General features: G+C 38.3%; 1 protein-coding gene and 1 long non-coding RNA gene across 3 annotated transcripts; one reads left to right on the plus strand and one right to left on the minus strand.

Annotated features, from left to right (window-relative positions):
- Positions 1–23,831, minus strand: slc6a6b (solute carrier family 6 member 6b). 2 transcript variants are annotated; one of them, XM_081385315.1, is made up of 14 exons: positions 23,598–23,831; positions 16,895–17,124; positions 15,977–16,111; positions 14,160–14,394; positions 12,791–12,923; positions 11,488–11,622; positions 10,717–10,820; positions 10,478–10,602; positions 7,902–8,014; positions 6,710–6,847; positions 5,571–5,673; positions 3,810–3,910; positions 1,906–2,076; positions 1–1,824 (listed from the first exon to the last, which is right to left on the minus strand). In XM_081385315.1, exons 2-14 carry the CDS (start codon positions 17,121–17,123, stop codon positions 1,669–1,671), a joined length of 1,878 nt encoding a protein of 625 aa, XP_081241441.1. In that variant the 5' UTR covers position 17,124; positions 23,598–23,831; the 3' UTR covers positions 1–1,668. The 2 variants fall into 2 exon arrangements, with proteins under 2 accessions (XP_081241441.1, XP_081241440.1); XM_081385314.1 differs by lacking the exon at positions 23,598–23,831 and adding an exon at positions 18,950–19,069.
- On the plus strand, positions 7,467–9,957 carry LOC308702462. The gene is made up of 2 exons (XR_014031609.1): positions 7,467–8,402; positions 9,148–9,957. It is a non-coding gene; the product is annotated as an uncharacterized lncRNA (long non-coding RNA).
- Positions 23,832–24,074: the final 243 nt, after the last annotated feature.

Here is a 24,074-nt window from a genome sequence, read left to right on the forward strand (position 1 = left end):
TGTTTTTAAAAGATAAATGTTTATTAAGAGATAAAAACTTTTTTTTTTCATTTTTCTTGACTTTTTTTCTCTTTTTTTGGGTACTGTAAAATCTTTTGTCGATATACACTTGCTTTTTGTTTACTTACAGATATCCTCAAAATAAAAAAATAAAACATTTCTAGTCATTACTTTATATAAACACAGCCCCCTTTAGCTCCTCTTCAAAAATGGAAGGGTTCAAAGAGACGTGCAACAGTGGGAAATCAGTCTCCGTCTTTAAAACACACCCTGAGACTGCAAATTAAATCTCTGTATTGCTAAAGAAATTGTGCCTCTTTCAACATTTACATTGTAATTCGCAGTTAATAAAAGTATCCCAAAGGTACCAAGGTAGAAGCTGTTGAGATCAATTGAGCCTCTCCCTTTGCGATTGGCTAGAGTTTTGTTTAACTTGGCCAAGTCAAAAAAAAAATAATAATATTAAAATCCAATAAATTTAATCCATAACATTGGCATAAACCTTAGATTTCAGCTTTACTTTCTAATAAAATAAAATAAAAAGTATAAATTGTCACAGTAAGTAGATCTGCATTGAGTTTTTGGTGTTAATTCAGCACGCCATATGTACGGCAGCTTAAATTGGCCCCTGTTCATTGTTTCTGACATATTACAACTGCTCATAAATCATACGTAATTCCACACTTCCAAGTACCAACTTTTTTGAAAGACAGGTGAAAACAGGAACAATGCATATCGTTCTACAAAGTATTGCACATTACAGTTCGCAGCAAGCTTTTTTTCTTCGTCGATCGATTAATAGTTGTGGACGAGATCTATTGAGAATACAGTGATGTTTTTGAATACAAAAGGCAAAAATGTGATTGGAAATGAAAAGAAACAGATTTGATACAAACGCAAAATATAAATTCTACGTGGTTTTAAAACCTTGCCAGGCAGCTTCACATCCCGACCCCCTCAAAATAAAAAAAGCGATATGTTATCAAAATAAAATTGTTGTTTTTTGCGCAAACTGTCCTTTTTAAAGGTTGCACCATTGTGGAGAATCTAGTGTCCTAGTTGTATAGTGCATTGAAAACAAGCAGGGCTTAACGGCTCGGCTCTTCCGACCGCACAATCTCCAGCCTACACGGTTTGTTGGGACACACTTAAAGCTACAACTATCCAGGATCATTACCCCTTAAAAAGAGGACCGTTCACGATGGGCGAGGATGAAAATCGTTGTACACCAATGTTACTCTTTACGAATCATGTTTACGGAGCCCTTAGTTTTTTTAGAATTTAAAATTCAATTCGATTTTTAATATGTACAAGATAAAAGTTACAAAAATAGAACGGGCATGGTTCTACGTTCATGATACTGCTGGTTGCGACCTGTTCTCTGTCTAATAACAGCGACAATAATAGTAATATAATAGTATTATGATACAAATATTAAAAATACAGACAGAAAATTTTGACTTCCTCTGTAGAAAAAAACAAAACAAAAACAAAAACAAGGACTCCTAGTGCAGATGCGTAGCAATGTAAACCTGGTCCTACGACTATGTCAAAAGTACAAAGAGTATATTTTAATATGTGTATATAGAATCACATATATATATATATATACTGTATATATATATATAATGGAAAAGCAGGTCATTTGAATCCTCTCACAGAGAGCGTTCACATCATAGTTTCTACGATGGTGTGTGTGGGCTTTGTCAAGCCTCCGTTCCAGTTGGGATCCAGGGGCTGCGCCAGCTCGCTGCTCTTGGGCTGGTACTCTGGGGGGCAAGAACTGGCCCCGCCCCTCACGGGGGCCGCCACGGCTTTGATCCTCTGGAGGGACACGGAAAGGGACGTTATTGGGCTGTTCGCGGACGGAAAATCTGCGGTGTGTCGTCGGTGCGAGTGACTCACCTCGATGAGGGGTCCATCTGATTGAATGATTTTGATCACGACCACCATAGGTATGCAGATCATGGACGCCAGGGCGAGGGTCCAGCCGACTCCGATGGACCAATCCGGGTACTCGTAGACTTTGTTGTATCTCAGGGGCGTGTACTTGACCAATGAGAAGATAAAGCATCCCTGCAGAAGGAAAGAAAGCAGGCACTCAATATGACAGTACAAGGGGGGAATCTCATGAAAATTGTCTAGATCATATTAGAATTCAAAACTAATAACAATATTATTATTATTATTATTATTATTATTAACTAAGATTGAAAAGAATTAATTTATTTAAATAGCATTATTACAATTATTTTAATTTAGTTTATAATTATTATATTATTTAATAATATATTATTAATATATTATTAAATAAATAGCAAAGGTATGTATTGATTAACTTAAATTAAAGTAATTATAATAAACAATGCTACTTAAATTAAATACTTTTTTAATTTAGTTCATAATTTAATCAATACATACTTTGCTATTTATGTAATACATACAAATATTATAAACAGTTTATTGTTATTAAATACAATTATTATGGACATTTTATTTGCTATTTAATACTATTACTACTAATAATAATAATAATAATAAAGTAAAATGACAAATAAATATAATTGTTTATTATCATTTTAATTCAGTTTTTTTATAATTTATTCAATAATACTTGCCATTTATTTATTTATTTATGATAATAAAAATAATATTACTAGTTATTTATTTGCTATCCTTCAATAATAATAATATAATTTATTATTGACTAAATAGCATTGTTTATCATTTTACTTTAAATTTGTATCATTTAAATCAATAAAACCAATAATAAATGTAAAATAACAAATACATATAATTGTTTATAATCATTTTAATGCTATGTATTAATATTAATCATATAATTTAGAATTGATTAAATAACAAATAGCATTGTTTATCATTTAATCAATAATACATACTTTTTATGGCTATTTTGCTATTTATTGGTTTAACAATGATAGATGATTATAATAAAAAAAATAGTAGATTTATTTAGTTGTTATTTAATACAATTTAATAATAATAAATAATTTATTAAATAAACTGTTTATTTAATAACAACGCTTGATAATAACAACATTTATTTAGTTATTTAATAATATAATTAATAAAAGTTCCTAAAATATGCTTATAGATTTTTTTTTTTTTTTTTTTTGTCTTTTGGTTTTGAGGTGAATTACGACCTAGGGTTTTCTTTGTGAGATTCATCCTTAAAGATGTAAAATTGTAGAAAAGTCAAATTAATACTACATAAAACAAATTATATATATAAAAATTCCGATCATGCAAGGGTCCACCAAGTTTCCAAAATGACTAAGTGGGTTAATACACGTCAAAAGAGCCATCTAATTTAAGTAAGAATCTCGAATGTCTTTAAAAGCTTTATGATTGTACATAAGGAAGGGATTTTTTTTTTTCTTATAGTCCTATAATGTTCATAGAAAAACGACATTCATGATCTCATGGAAACTAATCCTGCACTCGTCCTCAGCTCCTACATTCGTTCTGTTGGCCAGGCAGATGGTCACCCCATCTGGAGCTCTGTTACAGTGAGATGCGAGCCGGATTTTTGCAGCAAATCCAAAGCGGAAAAGCGGTATTTGCATGTGTAGCCGTGGGGGGGGGGGAGGGTGGAAAAGCACACAATCTCCAATTGAACTGTGTAAAATACTCTTTCATAGGTTCTTTCAACGCACCATTTTAGGAAACGTACTGTGTAGTGGGCCTAAGAAGATCTGTGGATGTGCTTTTTTCACGGTCATCTATAAATATGCTATAATCTACCAAGTTAGCCTGTTTTAAGGACTTTTTCTCTGTAAAGAACTTACCACACACAGAAAAGGTGTAATTACAGTCCAACTCCACTTCATCCAGGGATTTGGTCTGTAACCAATCATCTCTTCAATCGCATCATAGAAATTATCAGCGCCTTTTGAAGAGAAGGAGTGTGTTCAGGTATGAAATTCAAAAGCAATAACACATGATCCTACAGTGCACATAGACTGGAACCAAGTTACTCAATTGTTTAGGATGGGGATTACATTAGTAGCTTATCAATTGTCTTGTTTGGGCTTGGCTGGGAAAAAACGCTAAAAAAAATGTTGTGCTCTAGCGCTTTACTACAATTTGTGCAAACAGTGCAGTATGTTATCAGGAAAATTCTGCATAGCAAATAATATCAGTATTTTAACCAAAATACAGGCAATGCAGGGTTTAATCCACCTTAGCAGCAGCTCTGTTATCATGGGAAGTTGGCATGTACTGACATTTTACAGATTTAGTTACTCAGCAGAAAAAGATGCATATTTTGTTGCATCTTTTTTTCTTACAATAACTTGGATAACAGGGTTGAATGGCTTAAAAAATGAAGACAACATTCAATTCCTTAAAAAAAACTGAGAAAGCGGCATGAGATCTTATTGTAGAAATGTTACAAATGAGTTTTACTTCTTTAGTATAACAATTTTAAAGATAGTTATTTGCAATGAGGGAAAATTATAGAGTAACAGGGTTGCAGATTTAGCCTAAATGTATCTGTTACTCAGCAGTGGCGAGCTAGTTAGGGGGTCAAATGTTGATTCGCAGTAATATAAACTATTTTTTCTAATAAAAAAAGGATACATAATTGTTTGATCTTTATTTTCTTACAATAACTTTGGTAACAGGATTAAATGGCTTAAAGAATGAAGTCAACATTCAATTTGTTTAAAAACTGAGAAAGCGGCATAAGATCATGATGTAGAAACGGTCCGAATGGCTTTTACTACTTTGGTATAACAATTTTAAAGATTATTTGAAATGGGAGAAAATCATGCAGTAACAGGGTTGCAGATTTATCTTAAATTACTCTGTTGCTCCGCAGGAGCAAGCTAGTTAGATGTCAAATGTTGATTTGTAGTTATTGATAAACTATTTTTTCTAATAAAAAAAGATACATAATTGTTTGATCTTTATTTTCTTACAATAACTTTGGTAACAGGGTTAAAAGGCTTAAAGAATGAAGTCAACATTCAATTTGTTTAAAAACTGAGAAAGCGGCATAAGATCATGATGTAGAAAGGGTCCGAATGGCTTTTTTGGTATAACAGTTATAACAGTATAAAGGGTTCTTTGGTATAACAATTTTAAAGATTATTTGTAATAGGGGGAAAATCATGCAGTAACAGGGTTGCAGATTTATCTTTAATTACTCTGTTACACCGGAGCACTCTGTTACTTAGGAGCAAGCTAGTTAGAGGTCAAATGTTGATTTGTAGTTATTGAAAAACTCGTATGATATTTGTTTTTCTTACAGTAACAAGGTTGAATGGCTGAGTTTATCAAATGAAGTCAACACTCAATTTGTGGAAACTCTGAGAAAGTGGCATGAGATCATGCTGTAGATGACTTATACTTCTTAGGGATCACAATCGTGAAGTAACAGGATTGAACACAAAATGTGGGATACAACCAAACCTTGCGTTTTTAATGACCGTAACAGGATTTATTGTTTTAAAGTAATGGCACGCTAATTTGTACCCCAATCATGGGAAGTGCCTGATACAGTTCCCCATTATGACTTACATTTTCTGTTTACTTCTTGTACTCACCATAAACCCAGGCTACAGCAATACATTCAAAGAATGCAACCCATAAAAGGCACACGCCACTGGCTGCATAGTAGTCAAAGAGTTGAAACACATACATGCCACCCTGAAAAAGAGACAAAAAACTATTGAAAAAAAAAAGTGAGTAGGCACTAATGCATGCTGTAATTGCAGAGCTGACATAATAGAGGACTGTTATGACCAGGGGTTGGCTAAACACTTGACTCATTTTCTTTTGGTAACAAAGACATTTGTTGCACAATGCATTCAGGGGTGACATAAGACATTATGTCATGAAAAAAAAATGGGACACTGTGTGGCTCAAGCCACAGAATAGCATTCCCAGTTCGCTGTTCTGGGGGATTAGCAATCAGGGGCCGATATTTAAAGAGGGCCAGAGGAATCTTGCGCATTGTCAGACCAGACCGGATCTCCTAGTATAGCAGTGAGACTCCTCTATGGAATTCTCACTGCTCAAAGCAGGTCAGGACGTCCATAAAAAGACATGGAAGTGGGAGTGAAAAGACACTGTAGGGAGGTGAAACTGATTTCACCAAGTACAGCATGTTCCTGGATCAACATAACCTGGAACAACATTCCAATCAACCAATCAGATTTGAGGGACAAGTTTACAGTTTGTCAAGTTTAGGCTTATAGCCAGGGTTAGGTGCTTCTATAACAGTGTTATTCACCTACCATTTCCCTCTGATTTTAGGGATAAGTTATGTGTAGGTTAGGGACTAAGTTTTCAGAGAGTAATGTTGTTGAAGGATCAACAAAACATGTCTTAGTTGGCAAAATCACGGTGATCCTGCTGGGTGTGGAAGACTCTTCCTTATGGGAGAGAGCTTAGGCGCTTGTATATCTGGCATGAGTGTGGTGTTCATCCTGATTACAGGAACTGAGGGTTTGGTTGAGGGCCACATACTATCGAATGACAATGTCACTAAAATCCTAAAAGGAAAACACATGGTGCCTGACCATTCAACTTAGCTGCATTTGATACACTCTTTATTTAGCCAAGAGAAACCAGCTGGTCCAATATGTTGGCAAAGTGGTAAATACCAGAATTAGTATGGATTTGGAAGGGAAATGCGCCATTAAAAGAGTGTAAGAAAAGATAGTTTGACTGTTGCACTTACCTCGGTGACCATGGTAAGTCCCAACAGGTAGCTCAAAAAACAGACTATAGCTATGAAGATTTCACGCCGATAACCCTTCCGTAGGAAGGATGGATACAGATCCACTAGGGATGTGATCTGCCCTTCCACTTCGACAAACTGAGAAAAGAAAAGAAACACTGTTAGCACAAACAGGCTTGCTGTGTGCAGACTCAAGCTGAAAAAGCAACGATTTAATATTTTGATGATTTACCAAGTGAAAATGAAGCCATGGAAAAGTTGTGCCATGTTTTGTAATCATAAACCTACTAAGTTTGTGGCCTTTAGTTCTTGACTATTATCGTTGATGCATCCAATAAAACGTCTCTCTCTCTCAGTACCATGGTTTTGCTAGGCTAGTCTAAAAGGCTATTTGCTGTTTTAGAATAATGTAATATCCAACCCCATCTGATAGTTCAGCTTCAGTTTAAATGGTCTATAAAGTTGTGACCTACTGTAGTGTAAGGCATCTATTACTTCAAAGTAGTACTGTACTGTAGAAACCACTTACATGTTATCCGGCACAGCTGCATGGATATTATTTTCGATAAGCATACTTAATGTAACAGTCCAAGCGCCACACCCTGGCTTGTGGACTCACAGGATGTGGATGGACACTGATTTAGCAGAGTGTTTAATTTCACCGGGACCGAGAAATATGATAGTACAGGACTCTAACTGCTGTATGGCCAATAATCTGCCAACAAAGTTTTTCTTTTTTTCTTTTTTTCTGTTTGTTACCAGGTTTACTTGGGCAGGGGCATAGCTGGTGAGGGGCGACAGAAAAATCAAGTGTAATACCAGTTTATTCTGACCTTTGTCTAATTGAAAGGTTCTGTTTTTAACTCTTGCCTTTAATTGGCAAAGAAATGAAATACACTGCTGAACAACATGAATGAAACAGACTTTACATTAGAGTGTTTAGGGGTCCATAGTGCTCACATTGCCTTGTTTTGTATAATAAAACATCAGTTCATGCATAGACTATCTTGTCTCTTTGAATTTAAACCGGGATGAATTTACGTTCTATTGAAAGTGCGGGGGAAAACATCAGTTCATGCATAGACTATAGTGCGGGGGACAAAATGTTCACAGCGTCTGGCTGTCATCACCACCCTGTAAACTAGTGGTACTCAAGCTGTTTGGCATACCATTTTTTTCATTTGACTCTCACCTGACTGTCGAGGCCCAACAGCAGAAGCATGATGAAGAAAAGAATGGCCCAAAACGTAGGCAGTGGCATCATAGACACAGCTTTAGGGTAAGCAATGAAGGCCAAGCCAGGACCTATTGGGAAGAGAACAGAGGGAGTGGGGAAGTGGAGAGAGCACAATTAGCAAGGCTAGCAATTTGCACACTTTGATCTATGCCTTCGCGGTGCGTTTCGTTGTCGGCACAGACCAAAAGGAGACATGAAAGAAAAAAGGAGCGAGTATCTAAAGGACAAAGCGATCAAGCCAGGCAAAATTACTGCCATTGGTTCGTTGCAAGTCCAATGACTGTTTCATTGCGTCTTCTGGCAAAATTAGCATCTTGATGTTAACTTCGGCTGCTTCCAAATCTAGAAAAGGTTTAATCAGCGGCGTGATATTTCCCCTGGATAACACTACAGGTTACATATTCAACACTACATAGAACAACTTCAGAGAGTCGAGGCAAAATACAAACTAGGGATGTGCCCAAAGCGAATTTCGAATCAGGAAAGGCCAGGAAAATGCATAACACATTCTAGGGAGCCCATAAACGGACTTGCTGAGGTAGTCAGTTACATTACAGTACATCAGAATTGACTTATCACGTGAAGATAGTAAGGAGAGATGACTGAGGAAAATGGTAAAGGATTTGGTGCGCAACAGATCCTGACAAATATCTTGTCAAAAATCTGTACCGGGCTGGCGCTCCCAATAAACAAAAATATGCATGGCCGCGAATTTGAGTAAAAAGTAAAAAGCAAGCATGCATTCAAAAGAGATCTGAATACCCTGCATTATATACAATATAATTACCCAACTATATAATTGCGAGACAATGCAAAAGCATTGCAATATATTTTTTCCTTTCATCTCATATTTTTACTTCATCATGTCCCTTTAGAGGCTCCGTAGAATCCGTTATCTCCTTTCCAAAATAGGAATTCAACTTCGGGCACATCCCCAATACAAACACCTCCACTTGCTAACATTACTTCAACATCAAATGTAGGATTCAATCCATTCAACAGAGGTTAAATACAAGAACAAGCACAACGCATATAATAAAACCAAAGAACAAATTAAAACAATGGATCAAAGTAACATAGCATCAATGTCAAAGTACACTTTCTGCAGAGTCAGGTTGATGCATCCGAGACTGACCTCCCCAAAATTGACTTCTCTTTTGCAAAAAGCTCCTTTTAGCTTCTTGGCATTTGTAATGTTTAGAAATGTATCCAACCAAATCATCCTGAAAGACTCCCTGAAAAGGATCCAGTGGCTTCGTTCAACCGTAATTGTGCTGATATGCACGGAAAGTTCAAGTAAAGTTTAGGTTTGTATGTCTTATAAACAAAGTGATAAAGATGTATGTTTTGTGCACCTCGCTTGGGCCAGACATACTTAGACCAATGTCTCCACAGAGGAGGGCCAAAGCAGGAAAAGTGAAGATTAGACATTTGGAAAACCTTGAGCTTGAAAGCAATCTATACGTCAACTGATCTCTCTCACCATGAGACTTGCTGCATCTTAATACAGCATGAATAATGCAGAGCAATTATGAGAAATGCACTAGATGGCCAAAAGTATGTAGAAACCAGAACATCTCACCCATATGCACTTGTTGAACATTTACTTTCAATACCATGAGCATTAATAATAAGCTTCCACTCTTCTAGAAAGGTATTCCAGTAGATGTTTGCACAGAGATTTGCTCCCATTCGTCAGTGAGGTCAGGCACTGATGATGGGTGATGAGGTCTGGCTCACAGTCGAGGTTCCAGTACATCCAAAAGGTGCTCGATGAGGTTCAGGTATGGGCTTTGTGCATGGCAGTCAAGTCCTTCCACACCAGACTCAGTAAACCATTCTTTCTTAACGAGATTGCATGGTTGCATGCTTCATTTTAGGCACCTGATGGTAAGTAAAGGGTGTAGCTGAAATAGCCAAACCCATTAATTAGACGAAGGTGTAAACATACTTTTGGCCATGTAGTGTAGTGTAGTGTAGTGTAGTGTATCCAGGCCCCAGGGTAGAAAAAGGAACCAATAGGAACCGACTTGGCAACCTGAATTAAACTGCGTAAAGAGTTCTTTAGGACTTAAACCCAAACTCTCCAAAAAGCCTGCTGTAAATTGCCTTTATCCTGAACTTGGCACAAGATGCTTCTTGATTAGGGTCACCTGTGGAAACCAACTGAACAGCGATCAATGCTAAATCAATGCTTTTTCACGCAACTGTTGATTCTTCACCATTAGTGGAATAGGGCTTTATGTTCCCAGTGGCTCCAAGAACGTTTTCCATTCAGTTCTACAGTCGATTCCAAGCGAATTCCAGTTCCCACCGAGAGAACGTATTAATTCATATTTGGTTTTTGTCTGCTGAATGACGGTGAAGGTTCCGAATGTTATGCTTTCTTTTTAGTCCTAGGTCCTGGAACTAGTTTTATTGGCTCCGAATCGCTTATTGTCGCCGATTTTTCACTACAGGGTTGACCAAACTTTTTCATGTTGTTATTTGCAGCAGCAGTGCCCACCATCACTGCTACTTGACCCTCGTACCTGACTCTGCCACATCGGCTATGTCCACCCCTTGCTCTTGTGCCATGAAGCCCAGGACGGAAAATATTGCGAAGCCAGACACAAAACTGGTAGCGCTGTTCAGGCCTCCCAGCAGCAAACAGTCCCTATGTCACACATATGTCATGGAGTTTGTTAATTAACACAAAGGTACCCTACGTTCCCACTTTGCCCGTTCCCTGGACTAAGCCTCCCTCCCGCCCCGGGGAATCGAAACCCACCTGTAGCAGTTGTATTTGTACTTGTTGTAGCTTCCCAGTGACGTCATGGCTCCAAGACAGATGGCGTAAGAGAAGAAAATCTGTGTCCCTGCATCGATCCACACCTAGACAGAAGACGCCAAACCATCCGTTGACTGACAACATGAATTGACCAAACTCAAATATTTGCATGCGTTCTGCCTCTCGTAGGTCCTCAAGAACTGTATACACCATCAATAACAAATATAAATTGTTTCAACAACTGCATGTCATGTTTAGATTTGTTGCTTTCTGACTGAGGCCATCAAGAGCTTTATTTATGTCGACTCTTTTGCACATCTTGGGTTTCTCTCTGTAAACTGTACATCCAAAGTTTACTCTGGTTTTAAGTTGCGGATGGTCACTGGAGTACATTCTGTCGGCAAGTGTAAACAGCACTTTTCCTGCTGAATAGGGCTGATTTATATTGGTTAATGTTATTTTTTTAGCTGGTGGACTAGCATAGCCATGTTGTTCACCTAGCTTTTTAAGCTGCAGCTGACCAAAAGTTGGTCTTTCTGTCGAAGCTAGTTGACCAAAGTAGTCTTTTTTGGCCTGATGGGGACCGCTGTCCAAAACAAATGCTAGGAACCAACTATGATGGTCTTTTCAGCAAGTTTGATAGCCATAAAGACCAAATAAATGTGTTAGAGGCACTTGAGATTGTGTGGAATCAAATTCTGGTGTGTGTGTGTGTGTGTGTGATATTATAAAGCCTTTTGAGAAGACATGTAAATAGCTATGAGATCTTACCTCTGGGTCTCCAAGGCGAGTCAAATTTGGGTACAGATAAAATTTGATGCCTTCGGCTGCCCCCGGAAGAGTGACACCCCGTACAAGCAGGACAATTAACATGACAAACGGGAATGTTGCCGTGACGTACACAACCTAAGCAGAAAAGTCAAGAACACTGAGGTTAAATTTAATGCTCTAGTTGTATGAAAAACCCACAAGCTTTGTTTGTGATTTAACAATTTAGAAAACTACAGCTCTTTATAAGACCTGTCATACGTTCCAATATTCTAAGATAACACTGTCAAAACAATTTCCAAGGCTAACATGCAATTTACAGCTTAACTTCACTAACAGATAAATATTGGCTTTAGTGGTCAGAGTGGTCATATGCTTTTTGGCCAGAGAGTGAGAACTAGATGGGAGAAAAACAGCGCTTCATTTTATGTTTGGTTTGGCTAGAAATGTTATGTCACACAATGCCGAAGAGTACATCAAAACATTAATATCTGCAATTATATTTAAAATTGCATTGCTCTCAAGCCTAATACCTCATTCACCAAAATTTATAATTTTATACATTTACATTTATTAATTTAGCAGACGCTTTTATCCAAAGTGACTTACAAATTAGAACAATAGAAGCAGTTAAACTAACAGTATGACAACAATATGCAAGTGCTATGACCCTTCTCAGTTTAATCTAACGCAGTACATGTTATATGAATAACTGAAAGTAATCTTTCACTTGCCACCTTTAATGAAGCTCTGTCAAATTTACAAAAAACAAAATGGCTTAAAGTGATAAAGTAAAGGAGTCTATAAAGGCTAGCTCACAATGCCCAATTCCAAAAACCAAATTCCATTGGTTATTGGGTTTTGCTGGATCAATGTTTCCCAACATAATAAAATCCATCAGCCAACTTGAAATTTTGCAACTAGTTGGGGCATCATGAACCAGCCTTTAATGCGTAAATAAATCTTAAAGTCTTAAAGTAGATAATGCTAGCATTGCGATAGAGCAATCTAATGTGACAGCGTCTGGGCAGAAGTCATGATAAGATTCTCAACTGCATGGTCAAGTCGAGAGAAGGTGTCTGCTGATTGACTTTACAGCCTCGATTAGGAATGAGGTAAGCTATAGTTACCATTGCTGCTAATCACCAGGGAATGACTGCTATGTGTATGTTCACAACACTGACTAAGATAACACTCAAATCTACCAAGCTACTTATAACTGCAATGACACTGTAGAAACTAATATTAGTAGTCCTTAAATTAACTGGCTGAAGTTGAAAAATTAATGTAATGCAACCAAGCTTACCTTCCCAGTGGACTTAACACCTTTCCAGATACAGAAGAAACAGATGACCCACACAGCGAGCAGACACAGAGCCAAGTCCCATTTAATATGACCCACGTCCTCGATACCATCGGAGATACTGAGGACATTTCGCCTGTGGTGGAAAGAATGTTTGCCAGTGAGACTCTCTGAAGCCCTTAAGGGTGTTTAAGGAGCTAGCATTCAAATAATCAGAGAAGTTATACAACACGCAAAGGACAGATGAGTTCTCTACAGAGGAAGAAGTGTTCAAGAACCAGTCAGAACAAGTCTTCATAGAGCAGGGGTATAGACAACCAGCTCCTGGATGGCAACCTTCCTACAGCCTTCCATTTCCTAAATACCTTGATTAGATGTTTAGGTGTGTTTGATTAGGGTTGGAGCTAAACTCTACAGGATTGCAGAATAGTAGGATACACCTGCCATAGAGCAGTGTTTCTCAACCCTGGTCCTGGAGGACCCCCAACACTGCAAATTGTCTGACACACCCATTTCAGGTCTTGGAGTTTCTTCTAATATGCTTATGAGTTCAATTAGGTGTGTTTGATTAGGGAGACACATAAAATGTGCAGTGTTGGGGGTCCTTCAGGATCAGGGTTGAGAAAACCTGCCATAGAGTTATAATACCACCACTAGCTTCTGTTAAATCAGGGGAGTCCAATCCTTAGAGGACATCTAGAGAGCCACCTTCCTGTAGAGTTTAGCTTTAAGCTGCTCCATCACACCTTTCTGGAAAATGATTGGGCATATTTGTGTTTAATTGGGGTTGGATGCGTGAAGATCACTTCGGTCCTGGAGGGCCACTGCCCTGCTTTTAGCTTCATCCCTAATCAAACACACTTGAAAAATATCACGCAAGTCTTCAGAATTGCTTGAAAATTACAGGAAGGTAAGTTTGATAGCTAAGCTTTGCAAGACACAGTTGCCCATCATTGGTTTAGACCCTTCAGTCTGCTAAAGCATTAACACCTGGTCTACTGCAGGGATATTCATCCCTGCTCCTCAAGACCCACTGTCCAGTCAAACACACCCAAACAAGCTAACCAAAGTCTGTGGGATTACTTTGAGGTAAAAATACAGCCAGTAGTGTTGGAACAGGATTGAATCTAAAATCTGCAGTGAATCTCCAGTATCAGGGTTGAATACCCCTAAACCATGGCATTAAGCAAGTTGCAAGTTCCATAAGATGATTTACATTAAGAATGTCACTAAGAGGGGAATGGAGCTCCAAAGTCTCTGGGAGTGTTTGAGGACAACTGTACTGATAAAAATACGGAGAGAATCTCCACAACAACTTCTCTGGATCTGGATGGCTTTCAAAGCGCACAACAAATTTGTACTTAATACTTACTCCCAGAACTCAGTGACGGGAGAAGTGAAGTTAGTGGCATTCACAGCTCCCCAGAGTGTCTTGTTCTTGCGGAGAGTATCCTCAATGCAATTTTCTGTGTTCCATTTGTTGTTGCAGCTTGCCCAGGGGAGCTCTGGCTGAAAGCACTGGAACAGGTAGTACAAGCCCCAGGCCAGAATCACAATGTAGTAGATGTTCAGCAGAGAAACGATCACGATGGACGCGTAGCCGATACCTGTACAAAGACAGAAATGGCTAAATTAAGCTGATGGCACACTGGACTGACTCAGCATGTGGTAGTTGTGCAAAATGTTTGCGATTTGTTATTATAACCTTAATGAAAGCAATAAAAGTAGTTGTGCTCCAGTGGAGCGTGAGAACGGCTATATAAGTGACGAACTTCTATGAGACCTTCTTGTATAAACATGGAATAATCTTGTCCAGAGTTGAAGGAAAGTGATGTAAGACATTGGTTCAGAGTCTGAACTGAGTAAATCAATGTTGGCCAGGTTGACTGGAAACCAAAACCGACCAAAGCTGTCACTGGCAGAGGGATGCGAGTAGTTCGGCAGTTTGCATGTAATGATTGCTCACTGGTAAACTCTGTTTAAATAAGTAATTAATCTATGGTCAGAAGACATTTTTGTGAGATTCAATATGCTCTTTGTTAGAGATATTTTGGTGGAAAATTTAGCTGGACAGTTCCTCTGACTCTGTCTGGGTTTTGTTGCCTTTTTTAAAGGGTACACTAGTAACTTGTTTGTGGGGCTCGAACCAGCAACCTTCTGATCATAAGACTTCAGCTTTAGCCACTACACCACACAAGCTGAAGAGTTGTCCAATTGTGCAAGCTACTGTTCATGAGCAGCTGGCCAGCTAAATTCATTGACAGCTGCTGATGTGTCTCTGTCACTAGCCAGGCTGAAAATGAAACTACTACTGGTCCCTAGAGTAGTAAGAAGACAGGCTGCAATTAACAGACAGCTGGAATTAAAATTAAAATACACCAACAGTGAGGGCTTTAAGACTATAACATTTCCTTTAACATATGGCAATGACATGTTTATCTATGTAGACATACTTTTATTGGTCAATGTTATAGCAAATATAGGTGTCAAATTTCAAAGCACGGGTGTTCTTTCAGTTAACATGATCTGCTTTGGTCTACATTAATATCTCCATAGGAATTAATGGATGCAGTCATGCTTCAACGGGAGTCTTTGAGCCAAAAACGATTGCTATTAGTTATGGAAAAAGTATGTGATATGCCTGGATAATGAGCTGTGAGTCAAATGCTCAAATGAATATGATTGTTTATTGGTTACATTTAAATGATACATACGCATTGTGAAATTGTAGGAATTTATCTAGATTTACTAGTCCTAATTATTTTTTTAAAAGGATTCTTGTCAGTGGCTCTGAGAGGTGAGGAAGATAGGGTTAACCCTAACTGCTATTTTTGTAAACATATATTATTTTTCTGCTCTGGCATTAGAGATATGTATTTCCTATCAGTCACCCCAGATACAGCTGGTGGTATCTGTGACACACACCCTACTCTGTGTCCTTACCAAGGGATCAGGGTGGTTGGCATTGCCCCATTTGCCCCTGCTGGTAGATGCCATAACTTCACCAACTGGCAGCAAAAATGCATTGTTCTCCATTGACAGCCATTAAATATACTACTGAAAGATCTCTTTGATCCTTACCACAAAATATCATTTTTTATGTTTCTTAAGTATTCATTGCTCACTTTTATTTTTAATTTTACTATTAGTTTTATTTATTCTCTGGTAAAGAAGTATCAAGAAACTCACCTGTAAATATGGGGCAAAGTTTCTCCCAACAGGTGATTCCACCCTCAGAGGTGAACTGGCCGAGCGCCACCTCCAAGAAGAACACAGGCAGTCCTCCGCCGAACAGGAAAATGAAGTATGGGATGAGAAAAGCACCTAAATGGAAGATTCACCAAGAGAAGATTCACTTAATTCTGTCAATTATTATATCCTATAAACCACTAGTTTAGTGTTTAACTCTTATTCCTCAATGAGTTCAGTCAGTACAAGTGCGGGTTCACACAAAACGCATTTTTGCTTTGAAAAACAGTGGAATGGGGGAAAAACGCAAGGTCTCAAGACACATTTTTAAAAAGTTGAACTGAGCGTTGCATTTTAGAACGCCGTGTCATGTGCGAGACAAGACGTGAGCGCAACGGTTATACACGTCAGTCGTGCGTTAACAATGGACAATGGAAAAGTAGCGCATTGGAATGGAAAAATGCGTTCTGTGTGAAGAATGTCCAAATGTTTTACTTTATTCTGTATAACAGAATATAATTTTCATAATATCTGATCTGCTCTTTTTTCTTATAACACAAGTGGAAAGTGATGTTTACAGTCAAAGTAAAAAAAAAATAACCATAAAACTAGTCCATATGACTTTGAAAACAGACCAACATTTAAGCTGTTATTCACTCTCAAATCTCATTTGCACATATATTTAATTGAAAATGCATTGTGACTGATCATGAGACACCCATAAGAAAACCCATGATGTACTGTATAACTTGAGAGCTTGAGTTTCTGTATGGCTTCCAAGTTTTTCAAAGCAATAAAGAAGCCAACAGAAGAATCATTTGGGTTTGAAATGACATGATGGATGGTAAGGAAGAAATTAGGTTTTTATTACTGTCACATCAGTGTTCAAAGTCCAAAAGTATCAACAAATACACTCACCTCCGCCATTCTTGTAGCAGAGGTACGGGAACCGCCAAACGTTCCCTAAACCAACGAAGCCCCCGGCGACTGACAGAAGAAAGTCAAGCTTGCTAGCCCACTTTTCCCTTTGGGGGTGTTTTCCCTCGGCTTCGTCCTCTGGCCTTGTGCCCGGGCTCTTTCCTGGGGAGGGTTTCAGAATGTCTTTGTGGAAGTCCTTTAGACACTGGAGTTTCTCCTTCTGAGCCATGCTAATGGAGAAGAAAACAAAGGGTCAAAACTCTTGACTGAACCCCAAAGTACAAAGACATAAAAAAAGATCACGTCGTATTTCAACTGTTCTAAAACATTTATAATTAGGGCAAACATAAATAGTTCATTTAAAACAGCAGCTAAGGCAGACATGAAAAATGTTGGTGATGGTTAAGTGATTAAAGTAATGGCGGTTTTTTTGTGGTTTGAACACAGGAAATTTTCATGTACAACACAACTGCAAGCAACTTTTTAGACTGCATCATGATACCAAGCACAATAACCTAATTACGACCAATCGTACCCTAAACCTACTTGTAAAACTGATAAGATTAGTTGATTGCTTTGTTGCTAGCAAAATGTGTCTGTAGTCAACATAAAATTATGCCAAGAGATAATCACATAGCTGACTAGTAGGAAAACACGTCAGCACTTAACACAAACTAGTTTACAGTCAGCATGAAATCAAAATGGTCGGTGCACTAAAAACCCATTTATACAATACACTCCTTTTGTAAAATCATCTTTTTTTATTTAGATATTACTGAAAAACAAGGGTTTTTTTGCCCTTTAGAGAGCACTTTTTAAGCCAATCTGATGGATAAATTACCAGTTTTACTCAAAATATGGCGCGCGCAAGGAACCCACATGCAATTAGGCACATAAATTAAAGCCGATTTAATAAAAACGACTTAATTTATTCACCGCGGTTTTGCTGCAGAACTGGTATGCGTTAATCCTGCCCATGTCCCTTTAACTAACACAGTGTTTACGCTGTCAAGATTCTATTCAAGGATGGAGTAATTATGTCAGGCTTGGCGTCTTCTGTTTCAGAGCATGCGCCAAACTTGCCATGGAGCTCCTAAGATGAATCCCAGAGAGTCCGATACAAAGTCAGCTCCAACATCCCAAACTCCCTTAACAGCCTGGCAACACTTGAGCAAACTATAGCCCTACTGTGAGGCCGGTTCCTTCAACAAACCTGCTTTTTTCCCTTCTCTCAAGGAGACTGAAGAAGAGGGGAAAAAATCCATGGTGTGTTTGACAATCAATAAATACAAGTATATCCCCCTTTCCGTTGCTTTACTAAACATACGACTAAATAAACATGCTAACTAGCCTGAAGTGTGGCGGCATGCCAGGACTAACAGTTCAATGACATTTTAATGCCGTTTGGACATCTTAACTTCATTTAAATTGACATTCTGAGGTTTGTTAAGGTCTAGCCTAATGCTTTAAAAGAACGTGGTTATTTTTTTACAACACTAAACCATTGCCATTCAACTGATGCTTATCTGTTATTTTTCAATTTTAGCACACAATCGTTCACTTGGCGAGACTATTACACAATTGTTGAAAGTGCCTAAAAAAAAGGTCTAAAAAGCTCAAGAAATTATGATCATCCCCTTGCGATAGGTTAAATCTGTGTATTTCAAAGGCTTAGGATCACGCTACAACTCAAACACATTCTGTTACATAACTAGAGTGAAATCCTCCAGACACTTTCCATTTCCACTCAAAACACTGTGGTGACCAACTTTACTGGCCGAGAGTCAAAGCAAGCAAACTGCTGGGTTAAAAAACACAGATACAACCTTGTTGAACGGATTCAAATTGCTGTTTCCCGCTATTTTACCCATGAGTGAACGGCAATAATTGAACACAAATTCAGTTGTAAAAGCCTCTCTCATCTAAAGTTTCTAATATTTGACATGACAAACGCCAACAAAGTCACATCTTTACATTTATTCTTCAAATTTGGCCACTTTCTTATTATCCACAAACCCAAATATTCCCTCAATCCATGCACTGCCTTTCACTTACATTTCCTTCATGGCTGAATCCAATTGGTCAATGTTGTTCTCTCAGCAGACACCATACCTCTGACAACACAGCCCAAATCTCTCCGGGGCTCAGTGTAAGCCGAGGTGACACCACGACCCGCCCACAGGCTAAGACAATTAAAAGCAATCAGCAGGATTGGTCGCAGCTTCGGAGCAGCGGATAACCCCAGCTCGATGGTAAATTTCCACTCCCCAGAAGCGTCAGAGTTCTACCTGAAACTATTTATCTTTGCATGTGCGGCGTCCACTTGTGGCAACCCGAGCCGCGGACGCGCCAAACAAGAGCATGTGGACGGCAATCCACACCTCTGTCGCGTTTCACTTGAACAGCTGATGGTTTCCCGGCTGTTGTCATGCCTCATGCCATTAATAGCTTTTCCTTTCGAGACAAGTGGCTTAGCTAAACATACTTTGACATGTAGTCAAAGTACTCAATGTGTAATTATGCACTTTTTGTAAACTGGTTTGAACACAGAGCCCGAATCCTGACAAATCAGACTCTGGTCAGTACTGAAGCAAACTCAAGGCCCAGTGCATTTGCATAGGGCTAAATGTGGTAAGTAACAAAAGGCTATTGTATGCATTGTTTCCCTCCGCCTTTTTAATTTGGCAGAGCAGCCCTGATAAAGAGACAATGGCGATTTGTGCTCACAAGACCATTTCTAAATTTTGGATCTGGCAATTTGTAAAAAAAAAAAAAACTGAACAAAGAGTCACCTGGCATTTTTAGCCCTTTTAACACACAATGTTGGAATGCTGTGAAAATTGTGACACATGGCAGCCTTCTTTGGGACACTGACTGCTCGGTCTGTTTGATTCCCAAATAGAAACAATAGACTTGAATCCCGCAGAGCTGGTCTAGAATCCCAAGATTTCTTCAGTTGCTTCACTCCGAAATCTGCAATCAATCTATATAACCTCCAAGAAGCTCCAAATTGGAGGTGATTTGTTCTTCCGCATCTATAGGTCTCGTAGCCTGCGGACATCAAGGATTTGTTGGGCCATCGAATCCGTCATCCCAGCTGAGATGCAGGAACGTGCAGGAGAGCTCCACAGTCCCGACTATCGAGGGAGACTTCAGGTCTAGAGTCGGCACGAGGCACTTGGCTCATTACGTAACATCCCTATTATAGAACCATGTACATTTCCCTGAGTGCTCTCACATTAAATGCCTTCCTTTCCGCACTCGTTCTACCACATAAACTGAGTCCAGTGCATTAGAAGCAAACTCTTAGCCATTTATGTAAACCTCACAATGTAGCAATGATGCATGAAACTGAAGTCATGAACACTAAAGTCATTTGTTGACAGCAGAGTTTGAACCACTTGAACTTGTACATGATCTATGACGTGATGCAATGCACTGCCTAGTCTTAGTGCTGAATCGTGTTCATCATGCAGGAGGGCTTGACAATGTGGTCCCACTATGGTCCTGTAGAGCAGACGTTTGATTCCTTGCAAGGAGCCTTCCTAAAATATAATGGCTGCAATATATTAAGGTCAAATTTTACAGTGTGAGAAAGTCTCACGTATAAAGCTACAGTAAATTATTACAATTTTATTTGGATAACATTTACAATGTATTAGGATGACACTGTATTTATTTTTACCATTACTACCAATTGTTTATACTGTATCAATGTTGTAAATATAATAAATGTGATTATTTCATTATTTCTGTCATCAAATTGAAAGGTTTAAAAAAAATATTGCAATGTAAGCTAATGACAAGATAACTTGACAGTCCTAAAAAGATATATTTGTATTCATTTTTAATAATATCTCCCTTGCTGTCCCATTTGACTAAAAAAACAAGCCCAGTGGATTTAGGCTCATATATAGCCTACTGTTTATGATATATAAACAAGAGAAGATATAAGTAATGGTGTCAACTCTTGGAGATAATAATTCAGGGTTAAGCACTAGTATAAGGGAACAACCTTGTTTAATAGTTAAAGGTTATCCACTGTTGGCTCTTTATTGTTGTCACTCTCATGTCTAAGTATAACTAGACCTTGGAGTAACGACATGTATTGACATTGCTAGAAGGACTTAAAGTATAATTTATTATCATAACCATTAATGGGCTCAGAATGACTTTTAATTTGTCCTGTATTCAAAGCATCAAAACCATAATTTATCCGCAGGAGGTTTATGCCATAACTCAAGTCGATTGGTCAAACTTGTCAGTGTACTGTAGCCAGACCAGATCAGATTCCTGTCATTCGTCTTCAGTTTCCACCAAGAACTTTTACCCTTGTGTATTTACAACTTGCTTGCTCAAGAGGAATATTTGTCGCCTGACCAAAACAACAAGTGGCAAGCCAAAGACAATAAAAAAAAATCCCAATAAATGCACAGAGAATGAAGCTGGAGTGCATTATAAATGTGTATCTTCCACAATGCGGCACCGAGATGCATGTTTATGAAGGGTACGGTGAATGTTGCATTTCAAAATTTACACAAAAGTGGTGAAATTGATGTTTATATTGGGTTAAATGGGGTCAATGAACTGCAGCATTCATAATCTGTGCTGTGGTGTCCTTCCTCTTGTGCATTTTGTTGACATGTTGTTGTTGTTGTTTGGGGGGGGGGGATTTTTGCTAACTTTATTCTGCTCGATGTGAAATTTGCCTCAACATCTATGTTAAAGAGAAACAACCAGATAAAAAAAAAAAAAAAAAAACATGCTGGAAGAGTTCAAAGTCTAAAGTGGTCGCCTAAAGGGGCAGAGCCGTTCGCTGGCAGTTGTGAAACAGTGCTGCCTTTGTTAACAAGTCTGACTTTTTTTTTATTGGCATCAATTAAAAAGTAGCCGGTCCTCTTTTATGACACTCCAAGATACAGACAACTAATTCAATGACTAAACTGTTCTCATCCTCGCTAAGAAAATGGCATCTGTCACAAAAAGCAAACTGTCTGTTAGCCTACCCTTATCAGTGTGCTAGGTATGCGAGCTGGCATGTGCACGGAAACCTAAACTCTGTATCCTGTATTGTGTTAGTTTGAGCAGAGCTCGACTGCTGGTGAACTGCCTGACTTCCGCATAATCCTAAGTAGGCTATACAAGATGAGGTGAACCTGTCTGCTAGAGTTCTCTTTACACTATCGCACTGCAAGTTCATCTCTGTTAGGAACATCTCATTTGACCGTTGCTTAGCATTGCGTTTATAATACGGCGTGTGAAGTTAAAAGCAACCCTGTTTTATCAAGAGAAGCATCCACGGTGAAAAACAGGTTTTTCACACGGTGAAAACCTCAAGACAGGTTTTTACATGGGAACCTTTTTTCTTTTTTTTTCAGAACAACAGAACTTTTAGCAAGACACAACATTCTGAGACGCGCCTCAATAGTCTGTCTAACGCGTGTTTACATGGAAAAAACGAGGAACAAACATCATAAACTGACTCAAGAACGTTTTTTTTTTCTTTTCTTTTATGTAAACACCCCCTAAGAAGGTTTTTAAAATGATAGTTCACCCAAAAAATTCAAATTTTGTCATTACTTATTCAACCTCAAGTTGTTTCAAACATGTATGAATTTCGTTCTTCTCTTGAACACAAAAGAAGATATTTTGAAGAATGCTGGTAACTAATCAGTTGATGGTACCCATTGACTTCCATAGTAGAAAAAAAAAATACTATGGAAGTCAATGGGTGCCATCAAATGTCTGGTTACCAATTTTCTTCAAAATATCTTCTTTTGTGTTCAGCAGAAGAAAGAAACTCAAACAGGTTTGGAACAACTTTAGGGAGAGTAAGTTCTGACAGAATTTTATTTTTTGTGTGAACTGTCCCTTTAAATTCTCATTATGATACTTTAAGTTCCGTTTCGCTTTCAAGCGCGTCCTTGTGTGAACCGTCGCGTACAAGACCAGCAAACATCCGATAACTTAGACGATGCGCGTCCGTGTAACAAACTTTTTAAACAAATTCGCGTTTTTCTTATGAACCCATCCAACAGGTTGTTGCCGGGCGCTCCTCAACGATGAGGCTGCATCTAGAATAGCATCTTTGTGGGAGAAAAAAATGTTCATTTATAACGTAAAATAAGTTTGTACGCCGCTTGAGGTGAATATCTCGTATTTTTTAAACCCCCAAGGATACAGGTTTGCATCGAGAGACAGCAAGCGGTCTATTCTTAACTCTATGCAGTCAGCACTCAGTTATATTTGTCTGGAGTGGGAGTGAAAGAAACTCAATGACAAGTGACAGCATCAACACAATTGATTCAGCAGTAGATCACATAAATGGCTTTTAAATCACCATAAATCATAAACAAATGGAAGAATTATAATAATAGTAATACTAATAAAATAAAAAAATTATAAAAGTATAATAATAATGACTGTATTTTGTGTAAAATTCCAAAAATGAGCTTTAAATTTTTTAACACGAGACAAAATCTGTTTCTGTTAAACTAACAATACTTCCTGGACCCCTTGTCAAACTCTTATCATCATGTAACCTATGACAACTAAAACAAGAGATTTAATTTTCAAATAGCGTTTGAAAAAATATGAGCAAAATATTTAAACTAAGCAAAAAATAAAATAAACCAGTATGTGGTCTCGCATCACTGTATATAAGACTTAACACAATCAGCAAACAGGAGGAAAATAGCCGTACCTTTACTGTTTATTTCCTTTAATTCCTTTGAAACGGTCTTGTCCCTTCTGTATTGTGCGGCGACTGGCTGCTGAATAACAGCGGCAGCGGTAAATTTAGTTTATGAGCTTTTTTTCCTGACCTTTGTCTCTCAACATGGGTGACCATTAGACATCAGTTGTGGAAAAACACCGGCCTGCCTCCCGTTCGCGGCAGCACAGCGTCTTCTTAAAGCGCCCGCTTCCTGTGTTCACTAACCCGCGCGGCCAACCAACATCAACATCCTCGCGCTCAACAGCGCCGCCGCTGGACAACCCTGTGCACGACTACACTACAGGCTGTGTGCTGTGCGCATATCACGGATACACAGGTCAAACGTTTGGAAACATTGCTATTTTTAGTGTTTCTGAAAGTCTCTAATGCTCATCGAGCATGCATAATATGGCAAAAAAAAAAAAAAAAAAACTTGGAATATTATTACAATTTTAAATAATGGGT

The sequence above is a fragment of the Scardinius erythrophthalmus genome (assembly GCF_964197995.2).
Source record: "Scardinius erythrophthalmus genome assembly, chromosome: 14".
In the NCBI taxonomy this organism is placed as follows: Eukaryota; Metazoa; Chordata; class Actinopteri; order Cypriniformes; family Leuciscidae; genus Scardinius; species Scardinius erythrophthalmus.

Bases quoted from the DNA above. Each gene is read 5' to 3' on its own strand.
- slc6a6b (XM_081385314.1), bottom strand. The intron at 14,395-15,976 runs GTGAGTTTCTTG...GTCTTTGTACAG, and splicing joins ACTTTGCCCCATATTTACAG to GTATCGGCTACGCGTCCATC. The intron at 11,623-12,790 runs GTAAGCTTGGTT...TTTTCTGCTTAG, and splicing joins GTGTTAAGTCCACTGGGAAG to GTTGTGTACGTCACGGCAAC.